The sequence below is a fragment of the Candoia aspera genome, chromosome 14, assembly GCF_035149785.1.
Source record: "Candoia aspera isolate rCanAsp1 chromosome 14, rCanAsp1.hap2, whole genome shotgun sequence".
NCBI classification, from domain to species: domain Eukaryota; kingdom Metazoa; phylum Chordata; class Lepidosauria; order Squamata; family Boidae; genus Candoia; species Candoia aspera.
This window is the reverse complement of record NC_086166.1, coordinates 20378761-20406196: the sequence shown is the minus strand read 5'-3', so window position 1 is coordinate 20406196 and position 27436 is coordinate 20378761. Positions and strand designations below refer to the sequence as shown.

The 27436-nt window shown below is 40.8% G+C and overlaps 2 protein-coding genes across 3 annotated transcripts in view; one reads left to right on the top strand and one right to left on the bottom strand.

Moving 5' to 3' along the window:
• Positions 1 to 6836, bottom strand: part of GNPTG (N-acetylglucosamine-1-phosphate transferase subunit gamma) — a 43812-nt gene extending 36976 nt beyond the window's left edge. The window contains exons 1-7 of the mRNA XM_063315213.1: positions 6748 to 6836; positions 6616 to 6667; positions 6399 to 6466; positions 6207 to 6261; positions 6037 to 6120; positions 1800 to 1893; positions 1159 to 1273 (exon numbers count right to left, since the gene is read on the bottom strand). Of these exons, the coding sequence (XP_063171283.1) occupies positions 1159 to 1273; positions 1800 to 1893; positions 6037 to 6120; positions 6207 to 6261; positions 6399 to 6466; positions 6616 to 6667; positions 6748 to 6820 (541 nt within the window). The 5' untranslated portion in view covers positions 6821 to 6836. The remainder of the gene's footprint in view (positions 1 to 1158; positions 1274 to 1799; positions 1894 to 6036; positions 6121 to 6206; positions 6262 to 6398; positions 6467 to 6615; positions 6668 to 6747) is intronic.
• Positions 6837 to 6916: 80 nt separating this feature from the next.
• TSR3 (TSR3 ribosome maturation factor) lies at positions 6917 to 24197 on the top strand. 2 transcript variants are annotated; one of them, XM_063315214.1, is made up of 6 exons: positions 6917 to 7026; positions 7116 to 7350; positions 16170 to 16363; positions 16758 to 16925; positions 23460 to 23523; positions 23604 to 24197. In XM_063315214.1, exons 1-6 carry the CDS (start codon positions 6951 to 6953, stop codon positions 23743 to 23745), a joined length of 879 nt encoding a protein of 292 aa, XP_063171284.1. In that variant the 5' UTR covers positions 6917 to 6950; the 3' UTR covers positions 23746 to 24197. The 2 variants fall into 2 exon arrangements, with proteins under 2 accessions (XP_063171284.1, XP_063171285.1); XM_063315215.1 differs by having other exon boundaries at positions 23609 to 23678.
• The last annotated feature ends 3239 nt before the right edge of the window (positions 24198 to 27436 follow it).

Sequence of the window (27436 nt, the reverse complement as noted above, 5' to 3'; positions counted from 1 at the left end):
AAGATAGTTCAGTCTGTGCTTGCTATTATATGAGATAATTACTAAAATTATTTTTGTTATTGTCAGCAAAAACTTCTTTATTGTTTGCCATTGATAATCATTACTACTACTTTTGCTAGTAAACAGTAAGTTATACATAAAGTACTTGTTGGCCATCATCACCATCACTATTATGTCCAGGCACCTTTATTATGAACACTCAGAGCAAGTCATTAACACTCTAGTAGTCATAGATTCTGGAAAAAATTCTCACCAATCAATAGCAAAATACTTTTGATTTGACTCATTTTAATTCTTCAGTTTAAAAGTGTCCATGAAAAGAAAAAAACAAGCAACTCATCTTAGTGGGCCAAGGTTGGTTGGAGCCATAAAACTGCCACCCTGATGTCTCCCATTAGGAGCTCTGTTCCCATCTGGTTATGAAAGTGAGAAGAGGGAAGCTGCTGCCCCAGAGGAGACACTTCTGTTAATAAGCAAGGGACCCAAGGAGGGAAGAATGTTCTGCAACTGGCCAAACCTCCTTGTGCTTCCAGCCCAGGAGCACTTAGGGCAGCAGCAAGTTAGGGAACATCAATACTTGAGCTAACAGGGCAAACAAGACATGCCAAACCCTGGCTGGTCATGTCAGATGACTGCTACTGCCAGAGTCTTCAGAGGACCACATTGAAGCAGTTTCTAACCAATCTGGGGCCATCTTTATTTTATTTTTATTTCCCTTAGTTTGAGCTATTATAAAAAATTATAGCCCTCAGTTGTCTTTTATTTAGACGAACCAGTCAGAAGCATTCCATACAGGGCCTGGTGTCCAGACCCTTCCAATGGGCTCTGACCTGAACAAGTAATCAGTCCTCACCCTTTCCTGGTGAAAAGGGGCAAGTAAGTGCCAGCAAGATCTACAGATTTGCAAGTGTTGCTGGGTTAGGTGCCATCAGCTTCGCAGGGCCACCGGACTTGTTAGAAAATTGCACATCCAAAAGCAAAAGTAATTTACAGAAACCCTTAGGTCTTGGGATCATGACATAGCAGGAAATCTTTGGGAACAAAAAAACATAGTTTGATATAATGGGCTTATTGAACACATACAGTGTAAAGATTGGAGTATAAGCAGCATCATTTCAGTTTTCTGCCTTTAACCCAAAGAAGGAATTATTTTCTTACCTAAAAGAGAATGTGGATGACAAACAAGTGGAGTTTCAAATGTAAGAGAATAAACACAAGTGCTTGGTTCAGATACTTGAGCCAATCTATTGTTTTTTCCACATACAAGAAGTACCTGTAAAGCAGAGATTTGAGAGCTTATAAACAGAATTCCTAAACTTAACTCATTTCCCTAAATCACAGACCGTAAAAACAAACCTAATTAATGTAAGGTGGGTAAATCTGCTCAAAGAACTTATAACATTTGACAAATAAAGAAAAAAGCTCTATGTATCACAGCTAGCTTGTTTGAAACTATTCAGCAATGAATAATGTATTCATATCCTACACAAATAAAGTTTATCTAAATAAACTATCAAAAGTAATTTTTACCGCAACAGGAAGTTAAGGGTTGCACTAGGAGCAGGTAGACTCAAAATCTGGTCCACTCTCAGCTGCAGAATCCCATTAGGTAACTTTGGGCCAGTCACTCATTCTCAGCCCAACCTACCTCACAGGATTGTTGTTGCAGGAAAAAATAGTATGTATGCTATGTACACTGACTTAAACTCCTTGTAAAAGGCAGGATATAAATCAAATAAATCAAATAATCTAGAATGGTAAGATATATGTTGGCTTCTTTATCATGTCCAATTCTTTACCTTTGTCTCTCTATTTTTTGTCTCACAAGAATCTCCATCTCTCATCCACATACCAACAAAAGTGTTGTTTTCAATTTCCCATTCATGCCAGATTCTAGGAAATAAGAATAACACACTTCTGAGATATTTCAAAGAAGGCCAGAGGCAGCTGCTGTTTGATTTCAAGCCTGATTTCAGAACAGTCTGCTTAGGTCACCCTAATGCCAGGAGATGAATCAGGATTAAGCCCTTGCTTATTCTTCTGGATCTCTCAGCAGCCAAATGGGCCAAATTGACCTGCAACTTAGATTTGCCTGATTAAACCTCCACCCAGTTCACAAGGGGTGGAGAACCCAATTGGCAGATGTCCAACATCTTCTCATTATTACAAAGATTACAATTCTCTTTTCACTGTGCAAAGAACAGCATGCGAAGTCCTTGAAACTTCTCTTCTCCTGAAGAGACAATGGAAGGCAGGCAAAAACTGCTCCTGCAAGTCAGACGTCCTGCCGAACCCTTCACAACTGCACAAAACAGGCCCATTACACCAACAATCCTTTTAAGAAGATCCTAGAATTGTTGTGTTCTATTTATACTTGCTTTTATTGATTCTAAACCCTTTTGAAGGATTATTATCCTGAGAGAGAGGATATAAATAATTGTAATACAGTAAATATTCTGTCAAACCATAAGTAAATATAATGTTGTATTTATCTGAAAGGATTAGTCATCCCCCCCTTTAATCAGTTAATCTTTAAAATGGGGTGGCAGATTAGCTAATTTAATCTTCCTTTACAGGGATATTACATTAAATCCAGGGTTTATTTTTTTTTAAGGGGGGAGTAAGTAGGGCAGTTACGTTCTTTTTAAAAGCAGAAACTTGTTTTGAACTAACTGCTGAAATATGGCTCTGAGATTTTTTTGTCAGATGGGAGACATTTGGAACAGCTTCTGATGGTGAAGCAAAAATGTTTATTTTCCAATGCTGAAGGCAAGCAATTTTACCAGTTTACAGGAGTGAAACAGTTTCTGTTATTTTGCCTTCCAGCTCTGTATGAGGAAGCAGCTACAAAATCCAAGTGGGAAACTTAGATTTTATATAAATATAAAATCCAAGTTTCCCACTTGGATTTTATATTTATATTTATTATTTTAGTTTGGTAGATGCTGATTTGGTAATTTTAGGTGTTGAGGTTTTAATGGAGTATTTTATAGTAAACTGCCCAGAGTCCCCCTCCTTGGGGGGAGATGGGCAGTAATAGAAATTTGAAAAATAAATAAATAAACTAAGCCTCTTCCAGAAATTACTGTCTATATAGTAGATATCATTCCTGCAGGAAACCAAAGAAAGAAAATGTTTGGAAAGGCACAATAGTATAAAAAAACACTCCAGAAGAAAGGTTCCTGCCAAAAGAACCAGAGCACATACTGCTGAGATTCCTTGCTGTCAGTGTGTGAAGGGACGTTACCTACTGTATATAAAACATCCTTCCAAAGTGCATGTAACAGAGGCTTCTGGTGGGGAATGGCGGACTGAACAGCTGTGCCCACGGGCTAAGCAGGGGGAGCTGACAACGCGGCAACTGTTTTTGGGCTCAGGCAGGTTTACCTGAAGCCCAGAAACATTCTCCAGATAAAGGGGAACACCTGGAATCATCCCATTTGTTCTCCAGATGGCTGCTTGTAGCCAGATGGCAAACAGTGTTCCACATTTGACTGGTAGGAGCTTTTAGCTGGGAGGTGGGGCCGTCATCATTTTCCAAGCAGCGGTATAGCCTTAAAGGGACACTAAGACCAGCCACCCCATTTCTAAATCACCAATTTATAGATTTTTTAAAGAATGCATACCCTAAGAGAGGCTTTCCACAGCAAGGAGAAGTTGGCTCTCTTAGTGCTTATTGTTATTTGGGGGATTATTTTTTAAAAATTCTTTTTAAAGTTTTGGACTTCAATTTCCTTCCAAATATAAAGGAGGATTGGGAATAAACAACTGTCTTCCTATTATCATTTTTGTACTAAATTTGAAGATATTAGCATTCTCCTACATGTTGAATCAGCTGATTTGAACCTTCAGCTTTCTGTTTCTATTTTCCCTTGGGAAGTGTCTGCTTATCTCACTTTCGCTTGTGTAAATACATTTCGGAACTTTTCCATATCTTTGGCTTTTGCTGGTTAATCTCCTAGGGGGTGCCATAATCTACTGCATGAGACATGGAAGATCTTAAAAAGATTTTTTCTGACTTCCACCAAGATTTTAAACAGATTTCTTCTGACTTCTAAAAAGCTTTGTGCAAGATATTCAGGACATCATGGAAAATATGAGATCTAAAATGTGCCATCAGGTTGGGAAGGTGGTAGATGAAATCCAGGAATTCAGCAGTGATAGAAATGTTTCTTCTAAGAGTGAGATTGGGATTTCTGCTGAGATGCTGGATGAAGATTGGATAGTGGAGTTGGAGAAATTCAAGGGAGAGAGATCTGCAAGCAATTTAGGGAAATTGACTTTCTGGTGGAATGCCATGAAAAAGAAGGGGCCATTATGTATGGGAGGTTTTCTGAGGAGACGCTGGAATTTTTGAGGGGGGCAGTTGAGCTGTTTGATTTTTTTCAAGAGAAAAACTCTGTGCACATTGTGGGGATATGTAAATATGGTTTATTTTGAAGTGGGATAAGGGTTAAAAAGTGTTCATCTGGTTTGCTTTAAGGGTTTAACTGATGTTAACTATTAAGTATAATGGCAGACTAGTTATGTGCTTTTTAATTTGATTTTTGTTATAGTAGACAGAAATGTATAGAATAGTAATAGGAAGGGAATAATGAAATGTGTTATCCTTTGGGGGGGGGGAAGCTGTTTAGGAGGTCTATATGAATTTTTTTTTAATATAAGGGGGAGAAGTAACTGTACTTAGCGATTTTTATTTTGTGCTAAAGTGGAATGACTTATAGAAATAATGTGGTTTTGGTTTAATATAGAGTAAGAAATTGATTATGGAAATTTTTGTATATCCTCGCTGTTAAAAGTCAGAAGCCACATCTTTTTGTAATTTTGAAAAAAAAAATTCTTGTGTTTTCACATCTTTTTAGTTTCTTTTTCTTTTTTTTGTAGTTTTTTGTTTTTTTTTAAACTTTTATCTTTGTCTTGAAACTTAGTAAAATTTTATTTTAAAAAATGCATGTAACAGAAAAACCTGCTGTTGAAATTCTAGCCTGACTTCCTAACTCTCACAATTCCATCCATTCCAACTCTATATCTGATCCAGCCAGGTATCAGAAGGAAGTTGTCGTCAGTGGAGAGAAACAGAAGATATGACTCTATATATGGTTTCTTTTGAAATTAACATTAACTATTTACACATAGCTAGACCCGATCCTTAGATGGAGTTCAGTCACAGTAATTCCTGTGAATTCAGATTCAATTATATTTCCAGAAATGATGTGTAATTCTAATGACTCTAGCATCAATTTTTCAGCTATCAATCTCACATCTGATGAAACCCCTATTACAGCAGTCAAATCAGCTAATTCAGTGAGAAAGCTACCAAGCCTTTAACAGACTTTCCAAAGGAATATAAGACTCTGCAAATTCCTAGCTAAAGAACTTTGCCTTGACTGAATTTTGTTATTTCCAGTTAATTTCTTAGATCCTTGAAGGTTATTTTGATTGCTGTTTCTATTCTCTAGAATATTAACTCTAATAGATATGCCATCCAGTTTATCAATAGTTAGCTTTGTTAAAAAATTCAGGCACTTGGCAACCTGTACGTATGTACAACAGCTACAGTGTCCTAGGCTCATGTGATCGCCATTTGCGACCTTCCCAGCTGGCTTCTTACAAGCAAAGTCAATGGGGAAAGCTGGATTCGCTTAACGACTACGTAATTCACTTAATGATGCAGTGATTCACTTAATGACCATGGCAAAAATTGTGATAAAATCAGGTGTGACTCGCTTAACGACCGCCTAGCTTAGCGATGGAGGTTCCGGTCCCAATTGTGGTCGTAAGTCGAGGACTACCTGTACAACATTAAGTATTCATTTACATGTAACAAATACACATAACATGAAGCTGTAGAACATGTTAAGACAGTATAAAAATTAAAGTATTATTCTGTATAATTTCCACTTATTTTACAATGTGTACATATTTAGAATGCAATTGTCTAATACTTGTCTTAAACTGGGAATTTTGAACCTTGGGATGTCACCTTAAACAGACAACAGCAAAGAGAAGTGGGACTATGAATCTGGATCCTCTTACCCGAGAATTCCACTGTAAGCATTCCATCGGAAAGTTTGCTCATGTTGGGTGACATTATAGAATGGACAGAATTCGTATTTGTACCTAAAATTTCAAAACAAGTCAGAGATTTTTGTCCAGTGTTTAGAAGACAGTGATTTTTAAAACTCATCTCTAATTAAATGACTTACATAGATTCCACGTAACCAAAGCACTTGCCTGCCAGCCTAAAAAGATGTTCAGGACCTAGAAAACAAAGGATTTTAAAAGCTATCGGGGATTCCCCAAGACCCTTGGTGCAAAACGCGTGAGGTCCCTCTCTGAAATGGCATCCCGTGGTTGGGAGACTCTGCAGCTCTGGACCCTCACCCTGCTCAGCTCACCTGAGATCGGGGAGGGGGTCGCTTTGGGCTGGAGCCGGCTGGAAGGAGGCAGGAACGGGTTGTTCAGCCTTACCGGAGAAAAGAAAAGGAAGGACAGAAAGACACGCCTTCAGAACCGCGCTCGGCGCCGCGCCACGGACCCAGCGCGACTCTGTCAAGTCCGCAGGCCGAGGGCGGCGCTCGCCGGAGAAGCTGCGCTGCCCGTCAGCCGCCTCACCCGAAGCTGTTGGGCTCCTCCACGACTTTCATTTTCGCGGAAGCGGCAGGTCCTGGAAGACAAGAGAGAGACACGGGCAGCTACGGCGGAGGCGCCGGGGGGCGCCGGCGGGGAGGGGCTCCGTCTCCTTACCTCCCGTCAGGAGCATCAACAGGAGCCGGAACAGAAGCTTCAAGCTCCCTGCCGCAGTGGGCCAAGCCGCCATCCCTGCGCCTCCCCACGGCCCGGAAGCGGCTCAGGGTTCTCTTCCGGAGCCGCTCCCCGCGATTGGCCACGGTGGGGCGGGGACCATATTGGCTCGGCCCGGAAGTAGAAGCATTGGAGAGTTTTTCGGGATGGGTCGGGGTCGGCGGCGGCCGAGGCGCTCGGCCCGGGAGAGACCCCTGGAGACGTTCGTGGAGGATCTGGACGGTGAAAGCAGGGCGGCGGGCGGCGGGCGGCGGGCGGCGGGCGGCGGGCCTGTTTTCCCCGCTCTTTGACGCGCCTTCTTTTCTCCGCAGTTTCCTTGGAGGGCGGCGGCGGCGGCGGCGGCGGCGAAGAGGCGGCAGCCGAGGCCGAAACACGCCGACGCTGGTGCCCGCTGGCCATGTGGGAGCTGGGCCACTGCGACCGGCGACGCTGCACGGGGCGGCGGCTGGCGCGGAAGGGGCTGGTGCGCACGCTCCGCCTGGGGCAGCGCTTCGGGGGCCTCGTCCTCAGCCCCGCTGCCGTGCGCTTTCTCTCCCCCGCTGACAGGTGAGCGCGCGGACGGGCCCGGGGCTTCCTCGTGTTCTCCCCTGTCTCCGGCCGGCGCGGCCGCGGAGTCCGACCTCCTTCCGAGATATGCCCTTTTCTCTCTCTCTCTCTCTCTCCCCCCTCCCCCCACGCCCGCTTGTATTGCTTCTGTAGCTCTGCCAGCCCCTTCCCCAAGAGGAGCAGTGTCGCAGCGCATCACCCCCGAGGGACTCAGTTTGCCGATTTCGTGATCTAGGGCTTCCAGCTGCTCAGCATTCTCATGAGTAGCTGAGCATGCTCGCTGAGTATATACTGCTTAGAATAACTTTTTTTGGTCTGTTTTGTTGACAGTGGCATGCCGGAAACAATGCCTTTGAAATACATATTTTGTAGGGCTATGCAGCACTTTGGCTTTGAAAGCAAAGTGGCACTTATTGTCTGTAAATTCTGAAGGCAGCCATACCTTTTCTTTTGCTCCCAGTCCTACACAGCTGCAGGAAAAGATCCCTTGGTTTGAGGATCTGCAGACAGGTACTACATTCACATATCTAGATTGCTGTATAGTTCTAGTATTTTGTAGTTTATTCAGCTAATATAGTCTAGTGGAAGGAAAAGAAATGGTGAATGTGAAAAAAGGCCTGGTTACGTGCCTGGAAACATTTTACCTTTGGATCCATTTGTTCCTTCTGAAGTATCCAGGTATACTGAAGAATATTGCTTCCCTAAAGGAGGATAAACTCCAGTTGAGTATATAGAATCTACGTTGTGGAGACACAATTTAAAATGCCCAATCTTTTGTGACTGTGCCCTTCTAGTTTGAAAGAGGGTATATTTATTTTATTATTTTTTATTATTCAAATTTTGCTACCGCCCATCTCTCCCAAAAGAGGGACTCTGGGTGGTTTACAATAAAATTAAGACTATAATAATAAACAAGTAAGATCTTATAAAAACAATTTACAAATATAAAATACAATATAAATAAGTATAAAATCCAAGAGGTTAAAAATTCTGATCGGGTGGGAGGGGCTCTAAGGCACGAGCCAACCCCATGAATGCTTGCCCACCTTCCCACCCCACACAAGACAGCAGAACCAGGTTTTCAGGGCCCTCCTGAAGGTCGGAAGTGAAGGCGCCTGCCTCACCTCCGGGGGCAAGATGTTCCAAAGGGCGGGGGCCACTGCAGAGAAGGCCCGCTTCCTAGACCCTGCCAGATGGAATTCTATTATTGACGGGGTCTGTAACATGCCCTCTCTGCCTGACCGGGTGGGGTGGGTCGATGTTGTGGGGATGAGACCGTCCCTCAGGTAGTCTGGCCCCATGCCATGTAGGGCTTTAAAGGTGATAACCAACACCTTGAATTGGACCCGGAAGCAAACTGGCACCCAGTGCAGCTCGCGCAGTAAAGGTGTTGTATGTGCCGATCTAGGGGCACCAAAAATAACCTGCGCAGCTGCATTCTGGACCAGCTGAAGCTTCCGGATACTCTTTAATATTAGATCCTAATATTGTCCATCCAACCAAAAGTGCTATATATGTATGTTCCAAAGTTGCCCAAATTGGAATTTTCCTTCTATCGAACATTTTCATCGTCCAACTTGCACAGCCATACGTAGTTATGGGGAACACGATAGTGTGGACTGGTCTTAGTCACCAAGCTGACATCCTTGCTTTTCCAAATTTGATTCATACTTATCATTGCTGTGCGACCAGCATGATTCAGAGTTTAATTTCTTGGCTGCATTTGCCATTTTGATTGACCAGTGATCCTAAAAAGGTGAATTCTTCTACGCATTCCACCTCCTCTCCATCAATTACTATTCTGATGTTTCCATTCTTTGCAGTTGTCATGAGTTTGGTCTTTCTGATATTCAGAAAGAGGCCAAACTTCTCAAATGTCACCTGCAAATAAAACCAATTTGTATTCAAATGAGTTATGTACTACTATGTAGATCTCCCTGTGTTGTCTAACAGCACAAGCCAAGAGTTCCACACAAATATTAAAAAACGGGTAAAAGTTTATATCCTTTGCAGTTTTATATAATTTTCTCTCTTTCATCTCTAATAATTGGAATCATTGCTTTATCTTTCTTTTGCTTTAAGTGATTAGCCAAAATCTTGCTGTGTCTTTTACTGTTCTCCCAGTATCTCTGTTGTAAACACGTTAGCATGAATACTGTCTACTGTGATATTATAGTATTTAGTTTATATTTCTTTTTCTGTATTTCTTTGTACAGAGTAGTAAATGGGCATTCTAACCATCTATGCCCATATATGTTTCAATTTATCTTCCTAATTATTTTCCTTTTTTAGTTTTAACCTTATTTTTGTATGATGCATAAGCAATAATTCAACCTTGGGTATATAATTTTCATGCTTCCCATTCAAAAGTTTGGGCACTTGATGTTTCTGAATTCAAATCAAAGTATTACAAAATCTCTACCCACATTTGTTGTACAAATTCTTTATCATTCAATAAGGAGACATTGAAATACCAATTTCTGAATAACTTCACTGGTTTCTGAAATGCACATTTCAAGGTAATTGCACTATGATATATAACAAACGTCAATATTACATTCTTGAGTTTGCTAATATAATATTAATGATATTAAAAAATAAGCCTGAAAAAATTCAGGCATACACTTCAATAAAATGTATATTCTCTTATAGTTGGAAACATCAGACGCCAAGAGTCTATTAAATTCAATTCTTCTATATAAGTCTTAACTATTTCCCTCACTAATGATTGTTTTGTTTTTTGTGCTAGTGTGTTTCTTTCAAGCACAGGATCCAATATTTCATTAAAATCTACCCCTATTACCACTTCATCATAAATGCACTCATTCAAATGTTGAAAAGATTCATAAAACATACTATAATCCATAAACATTAACCGTAACTATTACAGTACCGTTAACCATAATCCATAAACATTAACCATAGCTATTACAGTCCCTGCTATTTTAGCACATAATGCCCATTTACATCAGTAGTAGCTGGAAAACGCATGAAATACTGAAGTTGTATTGTTTTTATAAGAATTTTATTAAGTTTCAAAGCAAAGATAAAAGCTATGAAAAAACAACTACAAAGAAGAAAAACGAAAAAGATATGAAAAAACTTTTTTTTTTCAAAGTTACAAAAATATGTTACTTCCAACCTTTAACAGCAAGGATATAAATTTTTTTCCCATAATTTCTTACTCTATATTAAACCAAAACCACATTATTTCTCTAAATCATTCCACTTCGGCACATTATAAAAATCATTAAATACAGTTACTCCCTCCCCTTATATTGAAATAAAAAAAAATTCATACGAACCTCCTAAACAACTCCCCCCCCAAAGATAGCACTTAGTTAATTATTCCCTTCCTACTACTATTCTATACATTTCTGTCTACTATAATAAAAATCAAACTAAAAAGCACATAAATTGTCTGCCATTATACTTAATAGTACAATTTTAATAATGTTCATAAACCCAAAACCAAAGCTTATTTACCCTAATAATCTTAATCCAAATCCTTAAAAACAAAATATATCAACCAAACGCAAAAAACAATCCAGATAAACATTTTTTAACTCTTATCCCACTTCAAAATAAACCAGAGTATTTACATATCCCCACAATGTGCACAGTTTTTCTCTTGAAAAAAATCAAACAGCCCAACTGCCCCCCTCAAAAATTCCAGCTTCTTCTCAAAAAACCTCTCATACATAATGACCCCCTTTTTTTCATGGCATTCCACCAGAAAGTCAATTTCCCTAAATTGCTTGCAGATCTCTCTCCCTTGAATTTCTTCAAACTTTCCAAACTTTATCCAACATCTCAATAGAAATCCCAATCTCACTCTTAGAAGAAACATTTCTATCACTTAAATTCCTCAGTTTCATCCACTACATCCCCAACCAGATGACACATTTCAGACCTCATATTTTCCACGATGTCCTGAATGTCTTGCATAAAAACTTGCTAGAAATCAGAAAGAATGTTTAAAATCTTGGTGGAAGTCAGAAAAAATCTTTTTAAGATCTTCCATGTCTCATGCAGTAGATTATGGCACCCCCTAGGAGCTTAACCAGCAAAAGCCAAAGATATGGAAAAGTTCTGGAGTGTGTTTACACAAAGTAAGAGTGAGATAGGCAATCAGTTCCCAAGGGACAGTAGAAACAGAAAGCTGAAGGTTCAAATCAGCTGATTCAATGTGTAGGAAAATGCTAATATCTTCAAATTTAGTACACAAATAATAACAGGAAGACAATTGTTTATTCCCAATCCTCCTTAATATTTGGAAGGAGAACAAAGTCCAAAACTTTAAAAAGAATTTTTAAAAAGTAATCCCCCAAATAACAATAAGCACTAAGAGAGCCAGCTTCTCCTCGCTGTAGAAAGCCTCTCTTGGGGTATGCATACTTTAAAAAAATCTATAAATTGATGATTTAGAAATGGGGTGGCCGGTCTTAGTGTCCCTTTAAGGCTACAGCGCAGCTTGGAAAATGATGACGTCCCAGCCTCCCAGCTAGCTCTTACCAGTCAGACACAAAGTGCTGTTTGTGATCTTCTGGCTACAAGCAGCCATCCGGAGGACAGATGGGATGATTCCAGGTGCTTTCCTTTAGGCAGAGAACACTCACAGGCTTCAGGAAAACCTGTCTGAGCCCCCCCAAAATTGCATTGTCAGCTCCACCCACTAAACCCGCGGGCACAGCTGTTAGTCCATGTCCCCACCGGAAGTCTCATGCTGAAGTTGTATTGATCGGGCAAGGCTTTGTGCTTTTGTGAAAAGTCTTCTCTTTTCGGAGACTTCTTTAGTAAATCTGGATATACTGATATCTTACTTTGGCTGGAACCCCATTTCAATAGAGATTTTACTGATTCCTGGTGAAATATACGTAAAATCTCATCTCTTGTGGTAACATGAAGGAATTGCACAATAACGATGTTGGAACCAGTTCCAGTCTTCCGTCTTGTTAAAGGAATTTTAATCACATGATCAATCTTGACTGGAAAGTCCGTTCCCAAAGGGAGAAGCTTTCTGAAAAACTTCTCCATAAATTCAGCCAGGTTTGATTTGGAGGGTTTTCAGTGCCAATCACGTGTAGATTTTTCCTATGCAGTTGTGACTCTAAGTAATTCATTTATCGAAAATACTATGACTGGCTTGGGTAAATGTCTCATGGGAAGCCAGCTGATCCTCATTACAAGCCATTTTATTCTTGCATCTGCTTTAAATCACTTTTAAGCTCTGCCAGATTTTGTTGGATCAGCTTCAAGACTCGTACCTGAGCCAGGATCTCTTTTAACAAATTAGTAGAAGAATCCTTCTCCGCCATGTTTCCTGGCTTGATAGATAATGGAGCAGCTGAAATTAAGCTGGCTATTGAATGTTTGGGTCTAGTTGCCATTCTAGAGCTCATTGAAAACAAAATAATATGTAATGAAAAGTTTTATTTACCCAGTGATCAAAGTTTTATCCACACAGTCTGATAATTAAGTTTGAAAACACTTTTAATCGGGAGAGGGGAGAGACATGCCTTACAGCACCATCCCAAACTAGAAGTTATGGTTAATTCATCCTTAGAAGTCGTTCCTGTGTCCCTTAAGGAAGCTTTGGTCTGCCCCTTCCTCAAGAAGCCATCACTGGATCCCATCATACTGGACAATTTTTGTCCAGTATCTAGCCTCCCCTTCTTAGGGAAGGTTGTGGAAAAGGTAGTTGCAGAGCAGCTTCAGCGGGCCCTGGAGGAAGCAGATTATTCAGACCCCTTTCAGTCAGGATTCAGGCCTGGGAATAGGACAGAAACAGCATTGGATGCATTTTTGGTGATCTCTGGTGGGAGCAGGACAGGGATAGTACATCTGTCCTTGGTCTCCTTGACCTCTCGGTGGCCTTCAATGCTTTCAGAGGTATCCTTTTTGGGAGAGGTGGGCAGTGATAGAAATTTGAAATATAAATAAATAAAATCCTTCCGGATCAGCTCTGTGGGTTCAGATTGGGTGGCACAGTATTGGGCTGGTTCTTTTCCTTCCTACAGGGCAGGTACCAGTCGGTGTTGTTTGGGAGTGAGAGGTCCTGCTCATAACCCCTACTACGTGGGGTGCCAGAGGATTCGGTACTCTTTCCACTCCTATTTAATATCTATATGAAGCCATTGGGTGATGTCCTGACAAGCAGGAACCACACCGAGATGAGGAATAAGTCTCTAGTGTTTTATTACTGCTACAGTAGACAGAAAATCCTACCAAACTGAAGAAGCGTGAGAAAACCCATACAGATAAACCCCAAAAGTCAAGGCGGGTCTGATCTGTGTCTCTTTGAATGACAGCTCAAATTCTCTCTACTACGCATGCATTTTCCCCCTGGATAGGGACCCCTCCTGCTCATGACAGGTGAGATCATTCATCACCATGGGGTAAGGTATCAGTATGCTGATGATACTCAATTATACTTCATCCCTGATGCACTAAGCGTTGCTGTTGTCTTGTCCTGGTACCTGGAGGCTGTGGGGGTCTGGATGGTGAACAACAGACTTCAAGTGAACCCTGGCAAGACTGAGTGGCTCAGGTTTTGGGGCCTTCTGGATCTGCGACTTTACCGTCTGGGGTGGCACTACCTCAGACCCAGTGCCCAATCTGGGAGTCCTAGTCTCATGACTCAGACTTCTCTGTTTGAGGAGCAGGTGGCAGTCATGGCTAAGAGCTTTGTGTTGTGTGCCAGTCGCGCCCTTTCCTGGACCATGAGGCTCTACTCACAGTGACTCACGTCCTGGTCACCTCCAGAGTGGATTGCTGTAGAAGTGGTCTTCACTTAATGACCATTTGTTCAGCAACTATTCAAAATTATGACAACTGAAAAAATAGACTATCTGTGCCCGAAAGTACAACTGTTGCAGCACCCCCACAGTCACGTGATCAAAATTCAGGCGCTCGGCAGCCTGCCCGCACTTAGGACTGCAGGGGTGCTTCGCTGAGTCCTCTTCGGGCCCAGCTTCTCTGGCAAACATTTCTTCCATGTGGCTCCCTTTGGAATGCGGTCTTCAGAAGCTAATGCTTAGTATAAGGGAGCCATGTGGAGGAAACATTCGCTGGAGAAGCTGGGTCTGAAAAGGACTCAGTGAAGGCAGGCAGGGACTTCTGCTTTGTCACCGGCTGGGCAAAAAAGTCGAAAGGTCGGTGTGGGGAACTGGGAGAGGAGGCAAAGTTGAAGGAATGCGGGCTGGGGAGGCTGGAGCTTGCTATGGTGGCTTCGCGTGGCATGGCTGGGCTGGGTGGCTTTGCAAGGCAGGGTGCAGGGCTTCCAAAAGGGCAGAGATGGGGGCTAGATAGGCGGGTGAGGGGAGTTGAAGGCAGTGTTCAGGGCTGTGAGGAACCAAACCCGGAATGGCTTGGTTTGGGGTGGGTGCCCGGGCTAACGACCGGTAAAATTCACGCAACAATGGCAAGGGGAATTGCCAGGATTGCCATTGCTAATTGATGCCATCTTGCTTTACAACTGCATTGCTTAGCAGCGGAAATTCTGGGTGCAATTACTGTCATTAAATGAGGACTACCTTTAATGTGCTATACCTGGGGCTGCCCTTGAAGAGTATCTGGAAGCTTCAACTGATGCAGAGAACAGCTGCACAGACAGTTTTGTGTGCCTCTAGTTTGGCACATGTCTCACCTCTGTTCCATGATCTGCATTGGCTGCCGGTCTGCTTCCAAGTGCAATTTAAGGTGCTGGTTTTGACCTTTAAAGCCCTACATGACATGGGACCAGGTTATTTGAGGGACCGCCTCTTCCCAATTATATCTACCCATTCCATCAGGTCCAGTAGAAGGAGTATGTTGCCGGTCCCATCTGCTAAAGAGTTCCATCTGATAGGAGCCAGACACTGTGACTTTTCTGCTGTGGCTCCCGCCCAATGGAACATCATCCCCCCAAGATGAGGTTAGCCTCATCCCCATTAGCCTTTCAGAAGGCCCTGAAAATGTTCTTCCAGCAACTTTGGGGGTCCTAGAAGGAGCTTACGCAGTGGTTGTATTGTGTTTAGATGGAAGATCTCCCACAATCTTGTTTTTATTTATTTTTTAAAATGCTTTAATAGTTGTGACATTGTTTCAATTATTGGTTGTTCGCTGCCCAGTCACACCCAGTGAGATGGGCAGCCATATAAATGTGTTTAATAATTAAATAAATAAATGGATTAGTAAAAAAGGCTGTCCTCCCAAATGTAAAAAGCCAGCAATGCCAATAAAGTAGTTTTCAATGAAGGTTTAAAAGAAAAACAGTTCAAAAGTTCAGAAGAGATAAGTAAATAAAGAAACTGCTTAAATTAAAACCTGAAAGTTCAGTGTAGGAAGCTGTAATTGACTTGTTTTGTCACCATAGGCTGTAGATCGCTTCGGAGTTTACCCCTAGGGACAGCCAGCAGAGGAAAACTGCTCTTCTGCCAGATTTTTGGGAAGTAACTCCTAAGAATGCATTCTTCTGCAGTTAAGAGGGAAATGAATAGGATAGTCTCTGTGCTGTAAAATGCTGCTGTTTCCTAGGAAGCCAACCTCTTTTCTCAAGCTTTGGCTTTTTCTTATTTGTGTTGTTTGCATTCAAAGTATCTTACAGTTCCAGACTGCTGAAAATTTTCTGAATTGTTTATGTACATATGAACAGAATCCAAACATTTGTGTTACTGATTAAAAATTCTTTGAATTTTTATAATAGTGTTTTCATGGAGTAAGAACTATGATGGTAGCTTTGGCAACCCTTTTTTTCCTTTGCTAGTCTGCAGAATTGATTTCCTGATAAGGCAGCAAAGCAGAAATAACACTTCTTAAAACCACTGCTGTATTTTCAGGGAGGTTGTAGCCCAGAATGGAGTTGCAGTGATCGATTGCTCTTGGGCAAAGTTGGACAAGACACCATTTAGCAAGATGAAGGGAAGTCATCTCCGTCTGCTGCCCTACTTGATAGCTGCCAATCCGGTGAATTATGGACGGCCATGCAAACTTTCTTGTGTGGAAGCTTTTGCTGCTACCTTCTGCATTGTAGGTGAGCTGAAGTAAAGAGCATTATGTGGATTCCTTACCTTATAAATTAGAAGAATTATATACATATCTGGGTACGTATTTTTTCATCTGGTTAGGATGGAAAAATGGTGCTCTGCTGAACATCATTTATTTATTGCATTTGTTTATTACTGACTCCCTTCCAATATTCTGGGTACTTTACAAATATAAAATACAAAAGAATATAACAAAACATCATAAGACATAGAGTGCAAAAATACAATTGTTAAGCCTGGGTGAAGAAGATAAAATCTCTAATTCAAAAGCTTCATAAATAAGATTCTTTTAACAACCTTGACTGAGAAGTTATCTCAATAAGATATGTGGATTGCCTTTAACGGGTTTTAAAATTGCTGAAGTTATTTTCCTTATTTTAGGATTCTCTGATCTTGCCACAATTCTTTTGCAAAATTTTAAATGGGGAAAGGTGTTTCTTGATCTGAACAGAGATCTCCTGGAGAAATATGCAGCATGTACCTGTGAAGAGGAAGTGTTAAAGGTTGAGAATGAATTTCTGGACCAGGTCCAAGAAAAAGATGAAACAGGTGGGACATCACCAGGTTTTCTGCTGCTTTGGGAAAAAGAGATGGAACTGTATGTCACTTGCAGATTGGTGAGACTATGACACAAATTTCAAAAGAAGCTAAATATTTGTGTCAAAATAGAGGGAGGAAGGAATCATTTAATCATAGGTTATCATTTCTAGAAATGTTGATGTAATGAGGAAAAAGTGAGGAATCTTTTCTCCATAATCCATGCGAAGTGGTCACAGTGGTAAATAAAACAATGGAAGTTATCTTTTGAGAAGCTACTGTATTCTCATAAGAGTCCTCAGTGGTATCAAATAGCCATAATAAATTTCATTAATACTGAATAAATATTCCCAAATACATGAAGAAGCCCTTCCCAAAACCTCCTTAAATGCCCTAACAAAATTTAACAAATTACAATACTAAAGGGTTAGGGTTAGGGTTGATACTAAAAATCTAACGTATATGTTAAACTTATAGTCACAAGTTTATAAAGTACAATATAATTACATATTATAATCAGATATTTTTAAAAAGCCCTAATGATACCACTGTATTACTATAAAATGTCATAAAATCTATGCCAAAGAAGAACATTCTGCTTTGTCCTTGATAGATTGAAAATCTTGCCTTTTCCAGAATGAATAAGCTAGACATTTCTAAAAGTGAACCCTTAATATCTGGAATAATACTGCATTTCCAATTTCTCAATATAATACTTTTAACCATACCCCATGCCTGGTACAACCATAATTTCTCATAGATCTGGAGCATCTTGGAAAGATGACCATCCAGCTTCTGCCCTCCAGTGAAGGAAAACTCACCATTTATGAGGCAGCCTGTTCCAATGGCAGCTGATACAATCAGGAGGTTCATTGTCAGTATTCCTGAAAATTCCAGACATTTCCCAATGACCAAAAATTCCCCAAAGGATCATGGGGAGTATATGAAAGCATAACTTTTTAAGTCTGTAACTTCAACCCCTCAGGATCTGCCAAATTGTGCATCAAAACCTGAATTGAACTGATTGATACGTGCCATCAAGTCATTTTTGATTCCTAACAACCACATAGATGGATTTTCTCCATGATGATTTATCCCTAACCTGTTCTTTTAAGTCTCTCAACGGTGCAGTCATCCCCACTGTAACAGTCTATTCACCTTGCTGCTGGTCATCCTCTGCTCTTTCCTTCCACCTTTCCCAGCATTAGAGCCTTTTCCAGCAAGCTGGGTCTTCACATAATGCGTCCAAAGTAGGATAATTTGAGCCTGGTCATTTGTGCCTCAAGTGAGAACTCTGGGTTGATTTGTTCAATGAACTATCAGTTTGTTTTCTTGGCTGTCCACAGTATTCTCAGGAGTCTTTTCCAACACCAAAGTTCAAAGGCATCACTACTCTTCCTATCCTGCTTCTTTGAAGTCCAACTTTTGATTCCATAGAGTGTCACAGGGAAGCAAAAGTTGGACTTTAAGGCTTGCACAATTCTGATCTTTGTAGGTATAGACACATCATGGCATTTGAATATCTTTTCCAAGGCCTTCATGGCTGCTCTACCAAGTGCTAGTCTGCGGTATATTTCTTGACTACCTGTTCCTTTACTGTTGATGGTTGATCCTAAAAGGCAGAAGCTATCCACCACTTGGATATCTTCATTGTCAATTCTAAGGCTGGTTGTTCTACCTGCTGTCATTAGTTTGGTCGTCTTTATGTTTAATTTTAGTCCCATTTTTTCACTGTACTCTTTGATTTTTAGTACTAGGGCTTGCAGATCCTCTGCATTTTTGGCAAACAGTGTAATGTCATCAGCATACTGCAGGATATTGATGTTTCTTCCTCCAATTTTAAAACTCTGCTTATCTTCTTAAAATCCAGTTTCCCTTATTTCAGCATATAGGTTGAATAAATAAGGAAAAAGTATGCAGCCTTGTCTCACTCCTTTGCCAGCCTGGAGCCAGTCTGTTTCACCACGTTCTGTCCGTATTGTGGCTTCCTGACCTATATATAAGTTTCTCATGAGGACAATGAGATGTTCTGGGATTCCCATTTTTCTGAGCACTTTCCACAGCTAGATGTGATTGACACAATCAAAGGCTTTTCTATAATTGATGAAGCACATACTTCATCTTCTAGTACCAGAGTAAGTAAGGAATATCTTCTAAGGGACTTCTGGTGAGGAACATAGCCGACTGAACAGCTGTGTCTGCGAGCTCCGTGGGCAGAACTGACAACATGGTGCTTTTTGGGGCTCGGGCAAGTTTTTACCTGAAGCCCAGAGCTTTTTCATTAATAAAGAAAAAGCTTGGAATCATCCCATCTGCTCTCCAAAACACCGTCCTGTAGCCACAGAATCGCAAACACCGTTCGCGACAATCTGGTAAGAGACGACGGGAGGTGGGGACGTCACCATTTCCAACCCGCACTGTAGACTAAAAGGGACATTACGTCGAGCCGCCCCATTTCTAAATCACCCAATATATATATAAGTTTTCGTACCTAAGAGAGGCTTTCTGCAGTAAGAAGAAGCAGACTTTCTTGGTGCTTATCATTATTTCTGGATTAATTTTTTTAAATTTTAAAATTTTTGGCTTGTTTTCCCATTTAAAGATAAAGGAGGACAGAATAAATAATTGCCTTCCTGTTACTATTTTTGTACTGAATTTGAAGGATTTAATATTCTCTCACACATTGATTTTTTCTTCTGAATTTCCACCCTTCTGTTCACTTTCTCTGAGTGCTGCTTGTTAACCCACTTTCCCTTGTCTCAATTTCATTTGGAAACTTTTCATTAACTCCTAACTGCGCGAGTCAAGTATCTAGGGGGTGCCATAATCTACTGCCTGAAATATGGGACATTTCAAAGAGGATTTTTCAGAGCTTTGTTGTGAGCTTAAGCAGACCTTCAAAGAGATCTTTTCAGAGTGCTGTCAAACTATTCTGCAGAATATTTGGGACATTGGGGAAGATATTATTTCTAAAGTGTGTCATCTGGCTGAAGATGTTACAGAGGAAGATGAAGATTTTGGCAAAGCTGGAGATGTTTCTATTGACAGATCGAAGTAATGCCAAGTGAAGACTACATTTTGATGCTGAAGGGGTTAAAGCGACAGTCTGAGCTGCAGGTTACAAAGAGAGTTGTTTTTCTGGGGGAATGTTACGGCTTTCTGAGGGAATGTTATGGGAGAGAAGAAAATTTGTTTTGTGGGAGTTTTTTTGCTGAGAAGTCTGAGTTTTTAAGGGGGCAGTTGAGCTGTTTGATTTTTGTAACAAAAATGCCTTATATGTAATAGGGAGATATGTAAATGTCTTGGTATACTTTGAAGTGGGGTAAAATTAAGAATGTGTAATTGGATTGATAATGAGGTTATTATGATTTTATTTCTCAATGATTTGGATTAGGATTTACTGGACTTTTAAGGTTTCTTTGATTTGTAAGATTTATACAGTATCTATAAGGTATAATAATGAATTGCTTGTTTTTTAGGTTTAATAGGGTTAAGATTGTTGTATTATTAATTATTAAAGACAATTTATATGTTTTTACAATTTGATTTTTATTATAGTGGACAGAAATATATAGAATAGTGGTAGGAAGGAAATAATTAAATGTTTCTTGGGGAGGGAAGTTGATTTAGAAATTTATTTTTTCTTTTTTTTATGTAAGGGGAAGGAGCAATTAAATTAGTGATTTGTATGTATGCTAATGGTAGGATTTATAGAAATAATGTAATCTTGGTTTGATATAGAGTAAGGGATTGATTATGGAAATTGCTGTATATTGTTGAAAGTCAGAAGTCACTTCTTTAAAACTCTTTTCTTGTGTTTCACACTTTTTTAGTTCTTCCTTTTTTTTTTTGTAGTTTTTTTCTTTTTTGTAGTTTTTTATCTTTGTTTCAAACTTAATAAAATTCTTTATGAAAGGAATATCTTCTAAGGTATCTTGGATGTTGACATCTCTGCCATATAGTATTTCAGTATACTCCCATCTTCCTTTGATCTCCTTTGAATTGGCTACTATCTGTCCATTGCCGTTCTTTAGCGTATCAATTTGAGGTTGGAACCTCCTTCTGAGTTCAGAGATCTTTTGAAAGATTTTCCTTGTTTTTCCATGTCTGTTTCCATTTTCAATGTCTTTACAGATGTTGTAATACTGCTGCTTGTCTCAGAACAAGCAGCTCTCTGAAACACTTTGTTGAGTTTCTTTCTGAGATGTTTGTCTTTCTTGGCTTTGGCTTCTGTTCTCTTTTTGGCAATTGCCAGAGTTTGCCCTAACATCCAGTTTGCTTTCTTTTTCTTCATTTTTGGCAGTCTCTTTTCACAATCATCCTTAACAACTTCTTTAAATTCATTCCATAATTCCTCTTGTTCTCTATCAATGAGGTTCATGACTTCAAAGCGATCCCTGATGTTCTCCTTGAAAATTGTGGGTTCAAGATCATATCATGGAAACTGACTGGCTTTCTTTTTCTTCTTTAGCTTAACTTGGAGCTTGCACATGAGCAGTTTGTGATCTGTTCCACAGTCAGCACCTGGCCATGTCTTTGAAGCTATAATTGAATTCCTCCACTTCCTTTTAGCAGTAATATAATCAATTTGATTTCTATATACTCCATCTGGTGATGTCCAGATAGAGGCGTAGTTTTGGTTGTTTGAAGACAGTATTCATAAGAAGAAATCATTGGAGTGGCAGAAATTGATAAGTTAGTTCCTGCTTTGTTTCAGTTTCCTAAGGCATATAGTCCAGCTACATTTTCCTCTTTCATGTTTCCATCTTTGGCATTCCAGTCACCAATCACAAGCAGCACATCTTGCTTGCGTGTTCTGTCAATTACAAATCAAACCTGATCCTAGAAGTCATCAACCTCCTCTTCTGCATCAGTGATTGGAGCGTAAACTTGAATGATTGTTCTGTTAAAGGTTGTCCATGAAGTCTAATGGACATTATTTGGTCATTGTTTGCATTGTAGCCAAGTTCTGTTCTTGCTATACCCTTTCTAGCTATAAAAGCAACACCATTTCTTCATTTTTCATGTCCTGAATAAAAAATGATGTCATCTTCTGACTGAAGATGTCCAATTCCTGTCCATCTCAATTCACTGATGCCTAATGTCAATTTGTAGTCATTTCATTGATCTTTCATTGTGTTGAGCTTTCCGTGCTCATGCTTCTTACGTTCCATGTCCGCAGTCTAATTCTGCCTTTGCAGCTTTGGATTTTCTTTTCCCGCACCGCAACTAGATGTCCTGAAGGCTTTAATCTGGCCATGTCATAAATGCCATTAGTTCTCTGAAAGATCCTCAGCTCCCCCTGTTCCTCAGTAGCATATTGAATGCCATCCAACCTGACGGGCCCATTATCCGGTACTTTATCATCAGTCATTTAATATTTTCTGTCCATGTGGTTTTCTTGGTAAAAATACAGGTGTGATTTACCATTGCCTTCTCCCACATAGTATGTGTGGGTTAGGGTTAGCCTTCTCCCACACAGTATGAATTGATGCCTTTGCCCTTGTCACTAAAGTGATCCTCTGCCCCCAGCATGTTCCCATATCGCTGCTGCCTAATATAGGTGCCTGCTTTAGCTGGGCAGTTGGAATGACCTTCATCCCTTGGGTGGCCCTGCTGGGAATATATATGCTTGGCATACACTCCCAGCGTTCTTTGCTCATTCCTTCCAGGAACAAACTCCACCCACACTGCCACAATGAAGCAGCACAGCAGGACTGGGGGGGGGGGCTGAACTGAACTAGGACCATTTTAATTTTTGTGTTTTGTGGACCTATAATCTGACCCAGCTAATTTAAAGCTAGTTCTGTTCAATTATTAAATCCTTGTGCAGAGTTCAGTCTCATTTGAAGACCTGGTTCTGCTGCCTTGTCTGGGGTGGGAGGGGCAATAGTTCTTCCTGGGGATGGCTGACACTGTAGAGCCCTCCCCAATGAATGAGATCTTCGCTCCTTGGATTTTGTATCTATTTTATTCTTTATATTGGTGGTTCATACTGTAATTTATATTTTCTATGGTTTTAATTGCTGATTTTATTGTAAACCGCCCAGAGTCCCCCTTTTGGGGGGAGATGGGCAGTGATGGAAATTTGAAAAATAAATAAATAAATAAATTTACTTATCTCTCATGTCAGTTCGATTTGAAACACATTCCAATTAGGGCCAACAGGTTTTTATTTTTTTCTCAGTTGTTACACAAGTGTTGGGAGGTCATCAGCTACAGGTTTCCAGCTCTGCCTTAAAGGCCATATCAACCCTCCCACCCCTTTCATCCCAAGCAAAGCTAATGCAGGAAAATGCAGATTCTCTCCTGAAAATTGCTTGATGAATACTTCATCCCTCTACCAGAGAAGCTGGTGGGTTATCATTTGTTTGCCAGGAGAGTAGAGAAAAACAGGGCTTGTAGGGTCCTGTGGCTTTAATTTGGAATTTCAATTAATACTTTAAATTTAAATTATTAAATTTATAATTTAAATTAATAAATTTTCTGGCAGGCCAGTGGGTGGGAACTTTTCGTTTAATGGTCCTTATGTTTTTTTTCCCCCAGACCCTTTTGATGTTGATTCAGGAAAGGAATTTTCTATACTCAACAGGCCTTGCAGAGCCGCAGAGTAAGTCTTCCAAGGGATTCCTTTAAGAGTCTGCAGGGAACACTACTAGATTACAGAATAACCCTGATCTCCATTTGTAGAGCAGGAGCTGCAGATGAGAGTCCCTCTGAAGAGACAACCGGGAGCAGCAGCAGCAGCAATGAGGACCTGAACACATACACTGCTGGAGCCAGTAAGTCAGCTGTACGGAGGCAAGAAAGCATTCCAGAAGGAAAGAAGTAACTGAATTTAGTAACAGGATTTTGCTCAGAGTTAGGCTAGAACTTCAGTGTTCTTCCAGTCTGAAACATTTCAGTCAGCCAGCTGGCATTGTCCATCAACTGAGCTGCTTGATGAACTTCACTAATACTCTGCTTATCAAATAGATTTTACTAATGTCAGTTGATGTCAAGGTCAATTCCTGTCACAACCAATGGGTCAACATTCGGTTGATCCGAAAGGCGGACACTGTACCTGCGGGAAAAAGCTGGCAAGGGGGGAAAAATAGGCATATCCTTGTCTTTTTTTTTCCCTTAGCATCTCAACTAATTATTACTCCGAGAATTGTTCTGAGGTGATGGAAGAAAAACTAGAAGCATCTTCCTCATATCTGGCGTTGTTACTTTCAGTTGTTGGCTATTTCAATTCTTAATGTTGTAGATGGATAGTTGATAATAAATGCTCTAAACAAGAAATTAGTGGAAATAGGCTCCTCATTGTGTTTGAAGAGGCAAGTATGTATGCTTTGAGAGTCAAAATAAGACCAATTACCTAGTACGTGTTCAGCACCCAGTAGTTGCCTAGACCCTGGGAATTTAAAAGGAAACAAGCAATAAAGGAGTGTGTAGAACTTGGCTAAAGGGATATAGAAAAAAGGCTATTGTTTTTGTCTCAAGATCCCTTTGGCAAAGGGGAGCAGGCAGCTGAATATTAAGTGCAAAGAAAAAGCACCTCCTTCCATTTTACATGCCTGATGCTTTTGTGAAAAAATCAGCACCTCCCTCCATAGATCACTCTAATAGATTTTCCCTGGGCGGCTCACAAAACAACATTCATCTATAGTCTAAAATAGATGTGTGCTCGATCTCTCAGCAGTATTCAATACCATCGACCACGGTATCATTTTGAGCCAGCTTCAGGGGCTGACAGTGGAAGGCACTGTTTCGCAGTGGTTCTTCTTTCTCTGTGGCCGTTTCAACTGGTGTTGACGGGGGTGAGAGGTCATATCCGCAGCCCCTTACTTGTGGGGCACTGCGGGGCTCAATTCTCTCTCCCCTTCTGTTGATACCCAATTATACATCTCAACACTGGGCCGATAAAGTGACGTAGTGCCTGGAGGCTGTGGGCCTGGACAGGGAAGAACATTTTTGGGCTCAATTCTGCCAAGATCAAGTGGCAGTGGATATTAGGGTTCCTGGATTGGGTGATTTTCTGTCATTAGTCTTGGATGGGGGTTGCACTTCCCCATTTGAGACTGGCGTGCAGTCTGGGGGTCCTCTTGGACTCATAGCTCCTGCTTGAAGAGCCGGTGGTAGTATTGGTCAAGAGGGACTTGACACAGGTATATCTGGTGCATTGGTTGCGCCTATTCCTGGGCCACAAGGCCCTTCAGAAAGTGACCCATGCCTTGGTCACCTTGTGGTTGGATTGCTGTAGTGGTCTGTACATGGGGCTGCCCTTGAGGACCACTTGGAAACCAGGGCTGGTTTAGAATACAGCGGTGCAGGCAGTCATGGGTGTGTTACAGTATGTGCACATGTCCTGCTGCTTCACGAGCTGTACATGTCCTGCTGCTTCATGAGCTGTACTGATTACCAGTTGGCTTGTGCAATTTGAGGCATTAGTTTACCTATAAAGCCCTTCATGACATAGGACCCAACTACCTGAGGGACCACCCAGTGCGATCAGTTAAAGTGGACATACTCCAGGTCCTGTTCATTCAGCAATGTTGTCTTACAGGACCCAGAAAGCATGCCTTCTTGATGATAGCTCCTGCTCTCTGGAAGGATACATACCTGGAATATTGCTCCTACCCTATTGATTTTTCACAAATTGCTGAAAATCTGGTTGTTCTCCCAAGCCTTGGGATAGGATGTCTTCCAGTCATCCTTCTCTTCTTTGATAGATTTTTTTAAATTTGGAATATTAAATTAAACAGTAACTGAAATATTGCAAGATGTGAATCTTACAATGAACCTTCTTCGCCTGGCTCACTATGATACCCTGGGGCACCTCATTCTACTCTGTAGCAGCTAATTTGGCTGAAGGTACATAGAGAGGTGTCCTTTGTCAGTGCAGAGGCCAAAACATTATTTTTCTGTCTTTCACTATATTCTGGATAAATTGTAAATCCAAATCATTTTTTTAAATCCCACTTATAGCCCATTTTAATAATATAAAGTGGTTCTCAATGAAAGTGATTATAACCAGCTTGTTCTATTAAAGCAAAAGTCTTGGCCTAGTGTGTCAAACAAAAACTGTCACATCTAGAAAGCAAAATAACAACATTGCTTAATTGATGGGACCTGGAGTATATGTTCCAGGTTCCATCAACTAAGCAGTGTCATTTTGCAGGACCTAGAAAGCGTGGAATGATAACCCTCCAAGAGATTTGTACTGCTGCAGCCCGTTTGACTTTCTGCAAACTGCTTGAGACCTAGCTCCTGGGCCATGAGCTAGGATGGTGATTGAGCCACTTTGGTTGTTTTTTCTGTTTGACTTTTGGGGGTTTTGTCTCTGGTCAGTTGTCTTCTTTTTCTTGACATACTTTGTTTTAATTATCTGTAAGCCACCCACAGTCACTATGAAGTTGGGAAGCCTCAAAAATTGAAATAAATACATACATACATACTATGAATGGATCAGGTGTCCTGATGATTGCCCACAACAGCTTCATGTAAATATGAAATAGCATGAGTAAAAGAACAGAACTGCAAGGCATGAATCACCTGGAGCTTGAATAGAAATTCTCACAGCATCACCATTGGCAGGCAACCTGCCATCCAAGTAGCAACAGATCCACAAGAGGCTCTGTATGAAAACTTTCAGAATCCTATGCTGTGTCCTTGGCAATTTCCATTTGGACATGCACATTTTTTTTCTAACTTTAGGACAAAGTAAGTGGGATAGTAGTTTATACTGACTATTCCTTACCAATCCTACAGAAAAATTGGTGGCTATTTTTTTTAAAGGCTTTCTTAAATTTTAGTTGTCAAATTTATCACCACCCATCTCCCCCTGAAGGGTGGTTTACAGTAAAAAACAATTAACCACAATGTAATAAATACTATAGTAAAGGTAAAGGTTTCCCTTGACATTAAGTCCAGTCGTGTCCGACTCCAGGGGGTGGTGCTCATCTCCGTTTCAAAGCCGAAGAGCCGGCATTTGTCCATAGACACTTCCGTGGTCATGTGGCCAGCATGACTACACAGAATGCCGTTACCTGCCCGCTGAAACGGTACCTATTAATCTACTCACATTTGCATGTTTTCGAACTGCTAGGTTGGCAGGAGCTGGGACTAGCAACAGGAGCTCACCCCATCACACGGATTTGAACTGCCAACCTTCTGATCAGCAAGCTCAGCGGTTTAACCCGCAGTGCCACCACATCCCTATAATAAATACTATACAATAGAATATAAACAATAAAATAGAAATATACTAAAATGTAATAGAAAGTTCTCTCTCAATCCGTAAGCAAAACAGGGCTTGCCATCCCCAAGAGGAACTGTTCTCCTTCCTGCTCCAGGCATGATGACAAAACCAGATTTTTAAGTTTTTGCAGAAGTCTAGGAGTGATGGCCTCTCAACTCCAGGGGGAGAATGTTCCAAAGGGCAGGAGCTGCTGCAGAGAAGGCACACTTCCGTGACCTCACCAGATGGAACTCTCTAGCAGTTGAGATGCGTAGCATGCCCTCTCTGCATGCCTGGGTGG

What these genes read in the sequence shown, in the direction of transcription:
- TSR3 (XM_063315214.1), top strand. Translation starts at nt 6,951, where the DNA reads ATGGGTCGGGGTCGGCGGCGGCCGAGGCGCTCGGCCCGGGAGAGACCC. An exon ending in GTTCGTGGAGGATCTGGACG is followed by an intron (nt 7,027 to 7,115) that starts GTGAAAGCAGGG and finishes TTTTCTCCGCAG; the next exon opens with TTTCCTTGGAGGGCGGCGGC. An exon ending in TTTCTCTCCCCCGCTGACAG is followed by an intron (nt 7,351 to 16,169) that starts GTGAGCGCGCGG and finishes CTGTATTTTCAG; the next exon opens with GGAGGTTGTAGCCCAGAATG.